The 15,043-nt window shown below is 38.3% G+C and overlaps 1 protein-coding gene across 1 annotated transcript in view; it reads left to right on the top strand.

Moving 5' to 3' along the window:
• Positions 1-15,043, top strand: part of LOC136872187 (spatacsin) — a 206,301-nt gene that overhangs the window by 93,505 nt on the left and 97,753 nt on the right. The window contains exons 19-20 of the mRNA XM_067146023.2: positions 4,807-4,976; positions 6,005-6,143. Coding sequence (XP_067002124.2) covers positions 4,807-4,976; positions 6,005-6,143 — 309 coding nt within the window. The remainder of the gene's footprint in view (positions 1-4,806; positions 4,977-6,004; positions 6,144-15,043) is intronic.

The raw sequence follows: 15,043 nt of genomic DNA, 5'->3' as shown, positions 1-15,043 counted from the left end.
AGCGTAATGGCTAGTAATAAGAGAGCTGAGATAGAAATAACAAACAGAGTAACCAAAGGCTCTAACTTTTACAGTATCATTAGACACCTACTATGGATGAGAAGGTCCCACAAAGAACAAAAATGATCCTGTACAAGTCATATTTCATTCCCATCGTTACATATTCTCAGAAACCTGCACACTAACATCAGAGGATTGTAGTAGGATTCAAGCCTGTGAAATGAAATTTCCTAGAACTGCCCTCCAAAAGACACGACTTGATCACATTTAAAAAAAAAAAGATCTGATCTAACCTAGGTCTAAATGAATCGATGGAGGAAAGACTTAGGTCATGTAGACTTAGATGGTTTGGGCATATTAAACGAATGAATAGCACAAGTTTACCATGTGTTTATTTGGAAAAGAGAATAACAGGTAGAAGACCAGCTGGAAGACCAAGAAGAAGATGGATGGACCAACTGAGGGAAGACGTAGAGAGAAGAGGATGGAATTGGGAATCTGTCTTGGACAACAAAATGTTTTTGAATTGGCAACTTTGGAAGACGCTCTTTTTCAAACACGCTACCCGGCTCGCTAGAAGGGCAAATCAATGATGATGATGATGAAGAGAATCTGAAGAAACTGCTGAATGGTTATGACATAGTCTTAGAGAAGGGATCTTCTTCTTTCAACACCCTTGTCCAGGTAGCTCCTGGGTCAGGCAATGGTTCATTGACCTCCATTTCACCCTCTCCTTCTCCTGATCCACTTTGACTCTTCATATACAGTAGGCTATTATTACCTTGGACCTGCAACAACCAAAGGTATTTTATACCTAACTGCCAGGTTTCAATAAGGCTTCTGGGGGAGAAGCTCCTTGAGGTGGGTACTGGTTGTTATTGGAGGAAATATCACTGAAATCCATCACACACCATATGTTCCTAAGGTTAGACGTGACTACAAAAAATATCTGTTCTCCATGTTAGGAGTGGCCTCATCACCTGCTGGCAACAGCTCCAAAATGCCTTTGGTATTGGTGAACCCATCGTAATAAAAATCTAAAATGAGTGCAAGCATGGTGTGGACTGAGAAAATGCTAGGGTGTCCTCTGCAGGCGACGCGCAGTTCTTCAGCTGTGAGAAGTGGGTGACCAGTATCATAGCATGTCTAAATCGGCACAGTCATCCCTGACAGACAAGATCGGCTTACAGAGTTCATGAAAGAAAAAGACATAGCCAGCCTTGGTCTTAGTGAAACACCATGGAGAGGAAGAGGGAAAAGGGTACAGGTTGTTTTACAGTAGAGGACAGGATGCAGTAAATGGAATAGGAATGATCATCAGGAAGGATGTCCTGGAATATGTGGAGAAGGTGAAGAAGATCAATGACAGAATGATCATAGCAAGGATACAGTTTGATACAAGAACACAAGATCTATTCCGGGTATATGCTGCACAAACTGGAAATAAAGAAGAGTATACAGAACTATTCCTTGAAGAAGAGGAGAAATACACTGAAGACAAGGAAATAATTATAATGGGAGATCTGAGGTCACAAGTGCGAAGAGAAGAGATTCCGTTGCAGATATGGCAACAAGAATCAAGAAGGTAGTATTTTAATGGAATTTCGCCAGTGAAGCCAACTAATAAGAAGAAGCACATGGATCAGAAAGAAAAATAGCCAGAATATTACCAGGTATGGATGGGAAGATAGAAGAACGAAAACATTGATTAATTACATATTAATGGAAAAAGCACATTGGAAAGATCTTACGGATGTTACAGGTATGCGTGAGGAAGCCTTTGGGGGTGATAATAGACCAGTGATAGCAAAGTTGAAAGTAGGCAAGTTCACAAAACTACAAGAAAAAAGAGAAAGAAAGATTAGGGTCTGAAGATTGAAGGAGAAGGAGGTTCAGGTGGAGTTTACGTATAGAATTACAAAAACTGATACTAAGGATAGATATTAGCCATGTTGAACAGGAATGGAATAATTTTAAGAGTGCATTTGTAAGGTGTGCAGAGAAAACATGTGGCAGAACATCAGGAAATGTAAGAGGAAAAGAGACAACATAATGGAATGATAGAGTGAAAGATAAAGTAAAGGAAAAGAAGAAAACTTGGAAGGAATAATAAACGCAAAAACTGAAAGAGTAGAGTTAGATACATAGAAATGAAAAGAGTTTGCAAAAAACTAGTAGCCAAAAAAAGTTGGGAAACATCCCAGGAAGTAAAGGAAGATTTAAACTGTGGGGGGGGGGGGAGGAAATTGGAACGATAAGAAACTGTAGGAATGAAGCAGTGAACACAGGTGTTGTGAAGAACAAAGAAGGAACCAGAACAAAACCTGAAGAGATAATGAACAGATGGAAGGAATATTTCTGTGAACTGCTGAACATGAGAAACCAGTATGTGGAGACAGTATCCAGGCAGCAGGAATAGAAGAAGTAACAGAAAAGGATTCAGACATTACAATGACCAAGGTGGAATGGGCAGTTTAAAAGAAGGAGATGGGAAAAACTGTGGGTATAGATGAAGTAGCCATAGAAATGATGAAGGCTGCTGGACCAGGACGACTCCAGTGGGCTTATAGGAAACTCAAGTCTGTATGGAGAGAGAAAAAATTGCCTGAAGTTTAGGAGAATGGGGTTACAATATACAAGAAAGGAGATAAGATGTACAAAAACTACTGAGGAATCACCATCATCTCCCATGTTGCCACGATAATGGAAAAGATATTGGAAAGAAGAATTAGAGAAAAAGTGGAAAGTCATTTACAAGAGGAACAGTTTGGATTTAGAAATGGATGGTCAACATTGGAACCCATTTTCATTCTAAGACAAATAGTGGAAAAGAGCTGGGAATCTGGGAAAGATATAGTAATGACTTTTATAGACTTATTGTTAGAAATGGCATACGGCAGCATCCCCAGAACAAAAGTTTGGGGAAGCCTGACACACAGGACATTGGCAAAGAACTAATAACAGTTATAAATGGGCTGGGTGGCTCAGATGATTGAGACGCTGACCTTCTGAACCCCACTTGACAGGTTTGATGCTGGCTTAGTCCGGTAGTATTTGAAGGTGCTGAGATATGTCAGCCTCGTGTTGGTAGATTTACTGACACGTAAAAGAACTTGTGCGGGACAAAATTCCAGCACCTCGACATCTACAAAAACTGTTGAAGTAGTTAGTGAGACATAAAAACAATAACATTAAAAGCAATATGTGATAACTGTTGCAGCTGTGTGAAGACAACAGTAGGTAGATGAGAATGGTTTACATTGACAATGGGCTAAAGCAGGGGAGTGTGCTGTCACCTTTAGTGTTCATAATGGTGCTGGATGACATTGTAAAGGCAGCAAGAGAAGATAATAATGTGATCTGGGATGAAGATGAGGAGGTACTGAATAGAAGGATTGAACAGTGGGGATTGAGGATCAATGTACCGGGCGAGTTGGCCGTGCGGTTAGGGTCGCGCAGCTGTGAGCTTGCATCCAGGAGATAGTGGTTTGAACCCCACTGTCGGCAGCCCTGAATATGGTTTTCCGTGGTTTCCCATTTCACACCAGGAAAATGCTGGGGCTGTACTTTAATTAAGGCCACTGCCACTTCCTTTCCACTCCTAGGCCTTTGCTGTCCCATCGTCGCCGTAAGACCTATCTGTGTCGGTGCGACGTAAAGCAAATAGCAAATAGAGGATCATTGTGGAAAAAGCAAGACAATGGAGATGAGTAGAGAAATTAAAAAAGGAAAAGGAGCTATCAGTCGCTGAATCACTATACCATTTCATGAACATTGATGAGGTCGGAGATGCCATTGAAGAATATTTCTGCCATCAAATGCAGACGTTCTTTGCTCAGGGTATTTGTCATGTAGTGAACCGCTGGACACCTACTTGAACTGATAAGATGACTCTGTATGCATGTATGTCACCAGTGTATTACTTTTTATTTCTGGTTTGTTCACATATTCTAAACAATAAACCATTACAGAAACCAAAAGAAGTCTTTCATTTGAGCAGCTCTTGTAAGTCAAAGAGACTGATTAATGAACCAATATGTTTCCAGTAAGGTGTGGATAAGAAGCGCCCATGGATTCAATAACTAGCTAATGCAACCAATAAAATCAACAATGCTTTAATTAACTGCCATCCTTGGGGGCCCACATTTGTTTCCTGGTCCTGTCAGAAATTTAAGATTGGCAAGAGAGCTGGTATGTGGTTAAGTAGGTACATGCAGCTCACCTCCATTGGGGGTGTACCTGAAAAAAGAGCTGCACCACCTTGGAATGAGGACATGAATTTACTTAACAATGTTTTTTATCTCAGTAAGAATAATGTTGATGATAAAGATTGTGATGATGATGATGATGATGATGATGATGATGATGATGATGATGATGATGATGATGATGATGATGATGATGATGATGAAAAGGTCTACTATCTACTTAACCCAAGTCTGATATCTGTAATGTGTTTTCTCAAATATTTAATTTATTCTTCGTTAGGTTTTTGAATAGTTACCCTAATCAAACTTTCATTTTGAATTATTGGTATAGATCAAATATTGTCACAATATGGATAATTTTTTTCTTCTTTTGGTTATATGAGTTTTACTGGGCTTGTAAGTCATGTTTCAGTGGGGTCTAATGTATACAGCATTCCTCTGAAAACTGTGTCTTGCATTTTCAAGGGCCTGCTGCCTCCATTACTGACTTATACTCCTAATCCCAGTGCACCACAGTTTACTAGCCTTATCAACTATTATCAGTGAGATACCAGTCACAAGAGAATAAACTGTTACGTTTCTCTTCTTACTTCAACAGTGGCAAGACATTTTTGAACATCACTGTTCGGAGAAGCAGTCTCTTGGAATGGATTACTCTACATTCTGGAGTAATTGTAATGATGCCTTTAAAGAAGCCAATTTAAAACCATACACTGCAGGAAAATTCTTTCATTCAGTTGCTGAGAAAATAGACGACTGTAGAGAAAGGTAATTGATTTAATTAATATTTAAGTTATTAACATTGATTGAATTTCAAATTTATTATACATTTTATCACTGAATTAAATGATTTATAGATTATTTTAATAATTGAATTAGTTGTTCAGATGCACTGAAATACCAAATGAGAGGTGGAGGTCTTTCTGTTTGACGCCTATGGGTGACCCGCGCATCTGGATTTGAAAATGATAGTGAGGTAGGTAGAGGGATCTTAAGGCCCAGACAGGAACGGGTTAAAATACTACGATTATTACCCTGAGATACTCGCTGACTCTAGCTGGAGTTTTCTTGTACGCCATTCATCCTGGACGTGGGTACGGCGCAATAGTATTGATTAGTTGGGAATGTAAGAAAAGCTCTATAATTGTGAATAGTTAAGGGGCTGGCCGAGGCGGTAAAGGCATACTCGGTTAGCCCGGAAGGGCGTGGGTTCGAATCCCCATCAGGAAGTCGTAAAATTTAAGAAACGAGATTTCCACTTCCGGAGGTGCACATGGCCCTGAAGTTCACCCAGCCTACACCAAAAATGAGTACCAGGTTAATTCCTGGGGGCAAAGGCGGCCGGGCATAGAACTAACCACTGTACCCCATCAAGTGCCGAGGTTATGGATAGTGGAAGCCTTTACCTTCCACCCCTCCAAGGGCCTTCATGGCCTGTACGGAGATGACTTTGCTTTGCTTTGCTTTTAATTTGATAACACAAATTTAATTCATACAGAATTAAACCAGAGGCCTCTACAAAATGGATGAAATTTTATGTGATGATTGTGTTTATTCAGTGTCTATATCTCTGCTACACAAATGTGAGAGAATTGAAAGTAATAAAAATCTTCCATGTTAATGTTCCAAGAATACTCTTCAAAAATTCTTTCAGATTTTAGTGAAAATATAATATAATTGGAGATATTGGTTTAATAACTTCATTTAAGCGATAGAGTATTATTTATTTATTTACTTTGAGTGAGGAGATGTTTTGTATGACCGTGATTTAACCGTTCTTATACTTGTATATATAGGTATTATGTTCTGGAGTTAGCTTTGGTGTGGTTCCACCATACAGCTGTGGATGAAAAGCCTGAGATTCACTACAAGGAAATGGCTTCTGTGGAGGTGAAAATGTGGACCAGCTGGCTACAGGCAGAATCAGAATTACCTGTAAGTTATTTTGCATTATTCCATTGTTTGATTATCTTATAGAGCAGGGGTGGCCACTACTTTAATTTTGGGAGCCACAAATTACGAGGAAATTTAGGAGACAAAATTGGGAGCATGTTTACAAAATGGTTTATAAAATGAAGCCACGCTTTTCATTTTATAACAGTTGAAGGAACATTTATTTTCTACACTACACAGAACATTATTGTTCAGGTATACATCAAGGAATGATATTTAACTTTTGAGAAGTGCTTCTTCGAGTGTTCATTGTGCTGTTAGTTTTTTTTTTTTAATCTGGCTGATAATGGGTAAGCGCAGTTCACAATATTCCACTTAAATGTTCATCAGTGAGTTTAGATCGATATTTAAATTTAATGAATTTAAACCGCACATCGCTGCTGCTGACTGCCGCCGACCACGAGATGTTGTTAGTTTCTATTAATTATGTCAATTAATTTAACTCTAAATTTGGTGTCAAGGGCCGCACGCGGCTCGCGAGCCTCGTTGTGGCCAGCCCTGTTATAGAGTGTCAAATCATTCTTGCTAATTATCTTTCTGCTTCAATCAGAGGAACTCAGCATTCTAATTATCTTGATTATCTTCAATAAAATATTGACAGGCTGAGTAGCTCAGATGGTAGAGTACTGGCCTTCTGACCTCGAGTTGGCAAGTTTGATCCTGACTCATTCCGGTGGTACTTGAAGGTGTCCAAATATGTCAGCCTAATCTCAGTAGATTCACCGAGCTTGATAGCTGCAGTCGCTTAAGTGCGGCCAGTATCCAGTAATCGGGAGATAGTGGGTTCGAGCCCCACTGTCGGCACCCCTGAAGATGGTTTTCCGTGGTTTCCCATTTTCACACAAGGCAAATGCTGGGGCTGTACCTTAATTAAGGCCACGGCCACTTCCTTCCACTTCCTAGGCCTTTCCTATCCCATCGTCGCCATAAGACATATCTGTGTCGGTGCGACGTAAAGCAAATAGAAAAAAAAAATCTCAGTAGATTTACTCGCATTTAAAAGAACTCCTGAATGACAAAATTCTGTCTCCTTGTTGCCTCCCATAACCTTAAAATATCGTACCTTTGTTATCTTCGATATAATATTGACAGGCTGAGTAGCTCAGATGGTAGAGCGCTGGCCTTCTCATCTCGAGTTGGCAGGTTTGAATCTGGCTCATTCCGGTGGTACTTGAAGGTGCTCAAATATGTCAGCCTCATCTCAGTAGATTTACTCACATGTAAGAGAACTCTTGAAAAAAATATTCCGGCACTTCGGTGCTTCCCCAAACCTCAAAATAAAGTAAGTAGTTGGACTTAAAACCTATGGCATTATTAAAGAGCTGCACCACCCTGGGATAAGAACATGAATTTACATTTGTTTGGCTCCATGGCTGAGTGGTCAGCATTTTGGCCTTCATTCCTCGAGGCCCCAGGTTTGATTCCTGGTCATGCTGAGGGAATTTTAATCTTAATGGTTAATTCCCTTGGCTTGGGAACTGGGTGTTCATATTGTCCCTAACATTCCTGCAGTGCCCTCACCACACATAATAGTTTCTTCCACCACTCAAACAGGTAGTTCATGAACACAGCAGACACCGCACACCCTCGCCGGAGGGTCTTTCTTACAAGAGCTGTACCAGTCTGACAGTAGCCACACAACATTATTATTAATGTAGAAATGCATAACCATTACTAGTGTACCAAAATCTACCATTTCATTCTGTCTTTCCACCATTCCTCTTAAAACACTTTATTGTTGTACATTCCCTTTGCCTCAGAATATCAAGTACTTTCATCTCACTCATGGTCACTTTTTAGTCCCCTCTCCAAGCATTGTTTCCTCGAGAGCTTTCTTCAGAATCCTCTCTTCTGACATTCTCATCGTATGACCGTACGATTTATTTAAATCATTCTCTTGCAGTTTATTTATCCCTACTCTTTTCTGCATCTCCTCATTTTTTATTCTATCTCATCTGGTCTTTCCACATATACAGTAGAACCTCGATTATACATTCCTGGAAACTACGTTTTCCCATAATATTCTTTCAAATTACATGGTCCCGCAAGCATCCTAATTAAATCACATTGTAAAAATCCCGCATTATCCGTTCCTCGAAAAACCGATTTCCCAGATCAACCATCCAGAAATTTCAGTCCCATCAACGCTAAATCCTCGATCACAGGTTTTTCAAGAAACTGTATCTCACGAAAGGACAGCTATGGCATACTTACGGATCATGATGTTAATGTCCCGTCATTAGGATAATTTGAGGAAGTAGCGTACTGTATTGGAAAAGCGATTGGCGGTGAACTTGCACAAGGGACCATCTTAGCATCACATTCAGGTGGTAGTGTTTAGAGAATCCTCAGAAATCATAAAGCAGAGCGTGTCCACAACAACTGGAAGGAGAAAGAGCGCATTTCGGCAGCTCTACTTGAAAATGGAATGAATTTCTTCAAATATTCGTACTTATGAAACGTCTACATTATGTCCTGGGTTAGATGTTTATTTTTTTACTTTTTTCGAGTGTATCGCCGAACAGGTTTTCAGCACTTCCCTCAGGGCACTGTATAGTCGCTGGGCTTTCACGCAGGAATCAAAACTGCTCCTTCTTAAGCAATGCAGATTTAATATCTCAATATTATCATATACGATTATGATTACGAGACCAGAACAGATGTTGCACCTTACTTACATAAAGCCACGGGAGGTTTTGGGATTGCCTATTGCTGTTTTGGTCCTAATATAAGACTGTGAATTTAAGGTTTTTGTTTTAAAATGTTACAAAAACCGCAGTCATTTTATTTGTGCACGTTACATTTAAAAACTTTGTATCATTTCACACTTGTACCAACTTGTATAGCGAGCGCGCTTTCCAGCTGAGCTCAAGGTCGCGAATAACTGTAATTTCGGAAGTGGTAATGATATTTTTTCTCTTTCCAATTTGATTGTGATTAGTGACAAGCAGAATTGAATATAATGCATTTGAGAACTTGACAATCAATACTTACATTCAAAACCATATTCTCGAGTGGAACATAACCTTTAAAAGTCATTGTAGGCCTAATTTACGTGGTACAAGATTTCCATCAACTTACTACGAACAGTATACCGATGACCAAATTACAATGGAAGATAAGAAAAGAAAAAAGGGATTTCGCCAGCATGTTGGGTGCTTTTGTATCTGATGTGCTTTATTTTATTAGATTAGAGAATTAAAAATTACTTGTGGTCGATTGTTGTTTGGCTTGGCGTTATGGGTATTCGATTTTTCGAAGAGTTTGGCTGATCAAAGTTGCTGAACTGAAAGAAGTCTCCCAAAGTAAAACTGAATGTAAAGTTTTGTGATTTTCAAGTCGCCTACCGGTAATTAATCTTTGAAGCCCGCCCCGTGGTCTAACTTGCCTGCCTCTCACCCGGAGGGCCCAGGTTCGATTCCTGGCCAGGTCAGGCATTTTTACCTGGATATGAGGGCAGATTCTAGGTTCACTAGGTTCTACGATTACCTTTAATTGAGGAGCTATTTAATGGTGAGATGGAGACCCTGGTCTAGAGAGCTAGGAATAACGGCCGAGAGGATTCGTCATACTGACCATGTGTCACCTGGTAATCTGCAGGCCTTCGGACCGAGCATCAGTCGCTTTGTAGGCGGAAGGCCCATTGGGACTGTAGTTTGGTTTTGTTTAGGGGTGTTTGTAAGATTATTATACATATTTCGTTTTTGTGATGTTTAGCCAAATTGTTGATGGTTCATTCATTCCCGGATTTTCCGTTTTCCTGTGTTGTAAGTTTTTTCCCATGGTCCCTTCAAAAACGGAGAATCGAGGTTCCACTGTACTCGTCAGGAAATTGATTTCTTCTGCTTGGATCTTTCACTTGTTCTGCTCAGTTGGAGTCCTAACTGCTGAAGCATTTTCTTAAAATATGATTTCTAAATACCAGTGTGTAATTTTACATAGTAACTTACTGCATGTGTTTAGGTATCCTTTGCCACACCTCCTACCCTCATCTACCTTAACAGGACTGCATCAGATTTGTAATTGTCGCTCAAAATGATTTTTTTTTATCCACTTTTTATTCCATATAATGTGTGCTATTTATAAAAGTGAGATGCAGCATAACAAAAAGGTATCAATAATATTTTGTGCTCTCTGTCATCACTAGGAGACATAGTGTCAGCATGACAGAAAGCTTCTGTGATTGAAGTAACAATACACTCACAATACAGTAGCTATTGTCGCTAAAACACTCAAGGGTCTTGTTTCTGTTGTACTGTTCAAAATAAATAATATTACAAGTACAGAAATTAATAAACAGCTCTTTATTTCATTCATAGATTTAAAGAAAGCATATAATAGTATCCATAGATCCACATTTTTAAAAATCCTCAGATTATATGGTCTTCATCCTAAAAGGTGACAGATTATCTCCACTGCTTTTCAGTATGATTCTCAATTACATTATGAAACATTGGCAAAAGAAAAACCCACCTAAAGTCAAAATTGGAGCAAAACCCACAATAAAAACAAACTTCCTGGGATTTGCAGACAGTTTAGCTCTCTTAGCCTTTGATTTGGAAGAAGTTTGTGCCCAGATCACCAGTCTCCAAAAAATTGGCCTAGAAATAGGATTACAAATATCCTTTGAAAAGTCTGAGACTGAGCGCATTGGTCATGTGGTTAGGGGTGTGCAGTTTCGACCTTGCATTTGGGAGATAGTGGGTTCAAGCCCCACTATCAGCAGCCCTGAAGATGGTTTTCCATGGTTTCCCATTTCCATACCAGGCAAATTCCGGGGGTGTTATCTTAATCAAGGCCAGGGCCACTTCCATCCCACTCCTAGCCCTTTCCTGTCTCATTGTCGCCATAAGACCTATCTATGTCATTGTGATGTAAGGCCAAGTGTATTAAAAAAAAAAAAAAAGAAATCTGAGATCCTGAGAGCATAAATAAAGTGCTCATAAATGATCAAAAAGTTAGCATAGTTCTACAGTTTAAATATCTTGGAAAAATAATTGCACACAACTGAAATGAGAAAGAAATATGGATAAATTGAATTAACAAAATGAAAAAAGCTAAATTTCTAATCTGGTCAACGTATAATAAGAAATGCCTGCCAATAGACACTAGGATCAAACAATATAAAACCGTAACTCTCTCAGTAGGATACTTATGAAACCCTGTTGCAAAATTAAAAACTAAAGAACTGATCAGCTCCTGAAAACTGAAAGAAAAATCATCAGAACTTGCATAAATAAAAAATACCAGGTTGAAACGGTCTGGAGAATCCTTCCTAATAAAACTGTCTATTGAAAGATTGTGTTTTTTTGTTTTTTTCTTGCTAGTGGCTTTACGTTGCACCGACACAGACAGATCTTGTGGCGATGATGGGATAGGAAAGGCCTAGAGTTGGAAGGAAGCGGCCGTGGCCTTAATTAAGGTCTGATGTGAAAGTGGGAAACCACGGGAAACCATCTTCAGGGCTGCCGACAGTGGGAATCGAACCAACTGTCTCCCGGATGCACAGCCGCGCTCCTCTGTCTGCATGGCCAACTCGCCTGGTTGAGATTGATTCAATCACCAGCAGAATGAAAAGGAAAGAATCTTGTATTTCTTTCACATTTTGCGACTGCCAGGAAATCAGCTTTTACGACAACTAGTGATGAGAAATCTTGGAAAGAAGACAGGAGAGCAATGGACTCATGAAGTTCAGTAGGATATCAAAGCGGTTGGACTCGAGATAGCAGATGCAGAGAACAAAAAATAAAATTAATACTTTTCTTAAGACTCACAATTTTTCAGCAGAAATGACACATAGAAAGGCTATAATGATTTCTGTAAGCTGTAGTGGGACAGAGAACTGGAACTGGATGTTGTGTGTTGCAAGAAGTTAGAGTTTGGAAATGTAAAAGTTTTTTTTTAATTTAACATATCTGAAGGATTTTATTTTGTTTGTAATATTTTGAGAAATGAAGAAATAAGAACTCTGGACTTTGCTGGAATATTTGTTTATGTAGCTGAAGTATGTGTGTAATAATTTTTCTTTTAGGCAGTAAGCAAGAAATGTTGAACTGTATGAACATTGCGAGATGCAAGAATTATTTCGATTCAAAAAATTATGTAACTTGTAAAATGTAATTTAAGAAAACCTCAAGATTGGATTGTTAACATTGCAAGAGTGTTAAAGTGATCGGTATATCATGATGTAATTGGTGACATTTAAAAAATGTAATGGTGCTTTAATTTGGATCAGCCTATACCGCACGTACGGTTAGGGATGTTGAAATAAGTGATGTAATTTATCTAGCGTCTGTAGACAGGAAATGACCATATATGGTCATGCGAATGTATTGGCAAACGAGAATCTAGTGGTAATTGTTTCTTATTGGTTGATTGTAATCGGGCCATATCCGGTCTTCTTGCCGGCTTTGGAAAAATTATGCATTTGCTCGGCGTCATTTTCCATCCGACCGCCCTAGTGAGCATTCGCGCTCGAGGGCTACCCTCGGGAACTCCTGCCTTTCCGAGGTAAATGTTATTTCAGTGCTATTTTCATGTTATTATCAATGTTTTCTGATTTCGTTTGATTTAATTTAATTCCTTTGTGTTTCGGTATTTTCTTGCTTAATGTAATTTTCAAAGTTTAATATTCAACGTGTCTGAGTTTGCCCTAGATTCTCGATCTCGTAATTTAAAGTTTTTCTCCTGTCTTTTAATCAACTATCCATTCATTTGTGTTTTGGTTTTGTAATCATTCCGTTAGTCAAATGTGTAAAGTATCTGCTGCTCTGTTATGTAACTTCGTCTCTTGTAATTTTTTTAATTTTTTATTTTTAATAGAATTGAGCTAGAGGGTGTTTCATGTAAGTCTTTTCTCCCCCATAACGTTATACGTTCCTATAGACCTCGTAGGGTTTTCCAGCAGCTTCCACATCCTTTCTTAGTTGTCATTTTTAGACCTTTAAGTGTTTCCTATATTTGCTTTAATTTTGCGTATTTAAAAGATACTTGTCACGCTTCTATGTTCTGATATGAATTCTTTGCCACTGCGTTATTTACAATTTCCTTAGTCATATTATTATATTATTTACTACTGGTATATTATTATTATCATTACTATCATTATTATTATTATGTGTAACCGTATTTGTCCTTTGTCCCGGAGCGGTTACAATTTCAGACAAATTGAGAAAATTACAATCAGAATGAATGAAAAAGTGCTGGACAGATCACAAGAACCAAACTCTACAACTTTCAAAGAGAAAGTGAACATGGAACAACTCAAGTGGTCTAATTTGGCCAGTAAAATTAATAATGAGAACAATAATAATAACAACTGAGGAGGATGTGGAGATTGTCGTCGTTCCTTTTGTGTTTTCTTTCTCTTTCTCCCTCTTCCCATACTGACCTGTCAGTGTATTTTTCATGTTCCTTTCTATACTTGAGTATGAAAACAGTGTACTTGTTTAGTGGTGATGACCTCATATCATTCCTATTATTTCATTCCCTCCTTGTTGCCCCCTCTCTCTGATATACACTGCTTCCTATCTCTTATCTACTGCTGCTACTCCATCTTCTTCTGGACATTGTGCACTTCTGGAATTTCAAGTTCCTCCTTCTCATGCAAGAACCATACACAAAACAATAACTGAAGGAATTTTGTTTGTGCGTAATCTTGATTTGAGTATAAAACTGTTTCACCTGACCGAAGCATCATTCAGTTATACAGCATTCATTTTTTTAATACATCTGTTATATACTGATAGTTCATTATGTGTGTTACTGTAGTCATGTCCTAGTTCGTAAACCATGGGCAGTGGTTCAGTGGCCTGGTAATTGTTCCTAAAAGTCAGGATACCAGTTGCTATGGAATAGAAGTAGGCATGGTGTTAGCCTTCTCCCATTTTAGTGAAATTCATAGATACGAAACCAGAGAATCATTAAGGATATATCCCTCTTACTCCAATTCAGTAAAGTATGGAGTGAAAGGCATACATAGAATCATCAATGTTTTGAGAATATAATGTATTGCCTCCTGTTATAAAGAACTCTAAATCGGTTAAATGTTTTAAGAAAAAACTGAAGGAATATTACTCTTAATACAAATATCTTAATATAAGCTCTATATAACTTACTTTACTCTATCTATATATTAAAAAAAATTATGAAAATTGAAGTCAGTCAGTCTGGCCATTCTATCCGGTCGATTTCCTTCATTTTTTTTTTTTAACTGAAAAGTATTCATGCACAGATTAGTCATCAGGTACTATAAATCACTTAACTTCCGCCTTTCTCAAATTATTTGATTTTTTCCATTTTTTGTCTCTTTGAAGCAATCATATCTTTGGTTCTAATTGAGGTACGGAGTTCGTTTTGGCCTAAGAACTCTTAGTGGATCAAACTCTTTCATTTCAGCTCTTAACTATTCAAATTGGTTGATTCTGAGGAAAGTTATGAGTGCACATTCAATTTGATGGCTCAGTTCTTCAACATTTTTTCTCATTGAAGCAATCATATCTTTCGTCCTAATTGAGGTACACAGTTCGTTTTGATCTAAAAACACTCAGTAGATCAAGCGCTTTCTTTTGAGGTATTACCTACTTAAATTGGTAGATTTTTAGAAAAGTTATGAATACATTTGTCTCCACGCCAAAAATCTTTGAACGACTCTTCAACAGTTCGGCACGTAGTGTTGTTCCAAGGAATGTTTAATTAAATTTCTTTGTGTGATGTATTTTCAAGTGTTTTGTTGACATAATATTACATTCTATTACCACAGCAGATCATGTGCTTCATTTCATTAACTTGAAACTTTGCAACCGGTCGGTCGGTTTGTTTGTTTGTTTGTTTGTTTGTTTGTTTGTTTGTTTGTTTGTTTGTTTTGATATTAGCAACATGGG

This window comes from Anabrus simplex, chromosome 4 (assembly GCF_040414725.1).
Source record: "Anabrus simplex isolate iqAnaSimp1 chromosome 4, ASM4041472v1, whole genome shotgun sequence".
Lineage (NCBI taxonomy): Eukaryota > Metazoa > Arthropoda > Insecta > Orthoptera > Tettigoniidae > Anabrus > Anabrus simplex.
Note: the sequence above shows the minus strand (reverse complement) of the source record. Positions and strands in the feature narration are given on the sequence as shown.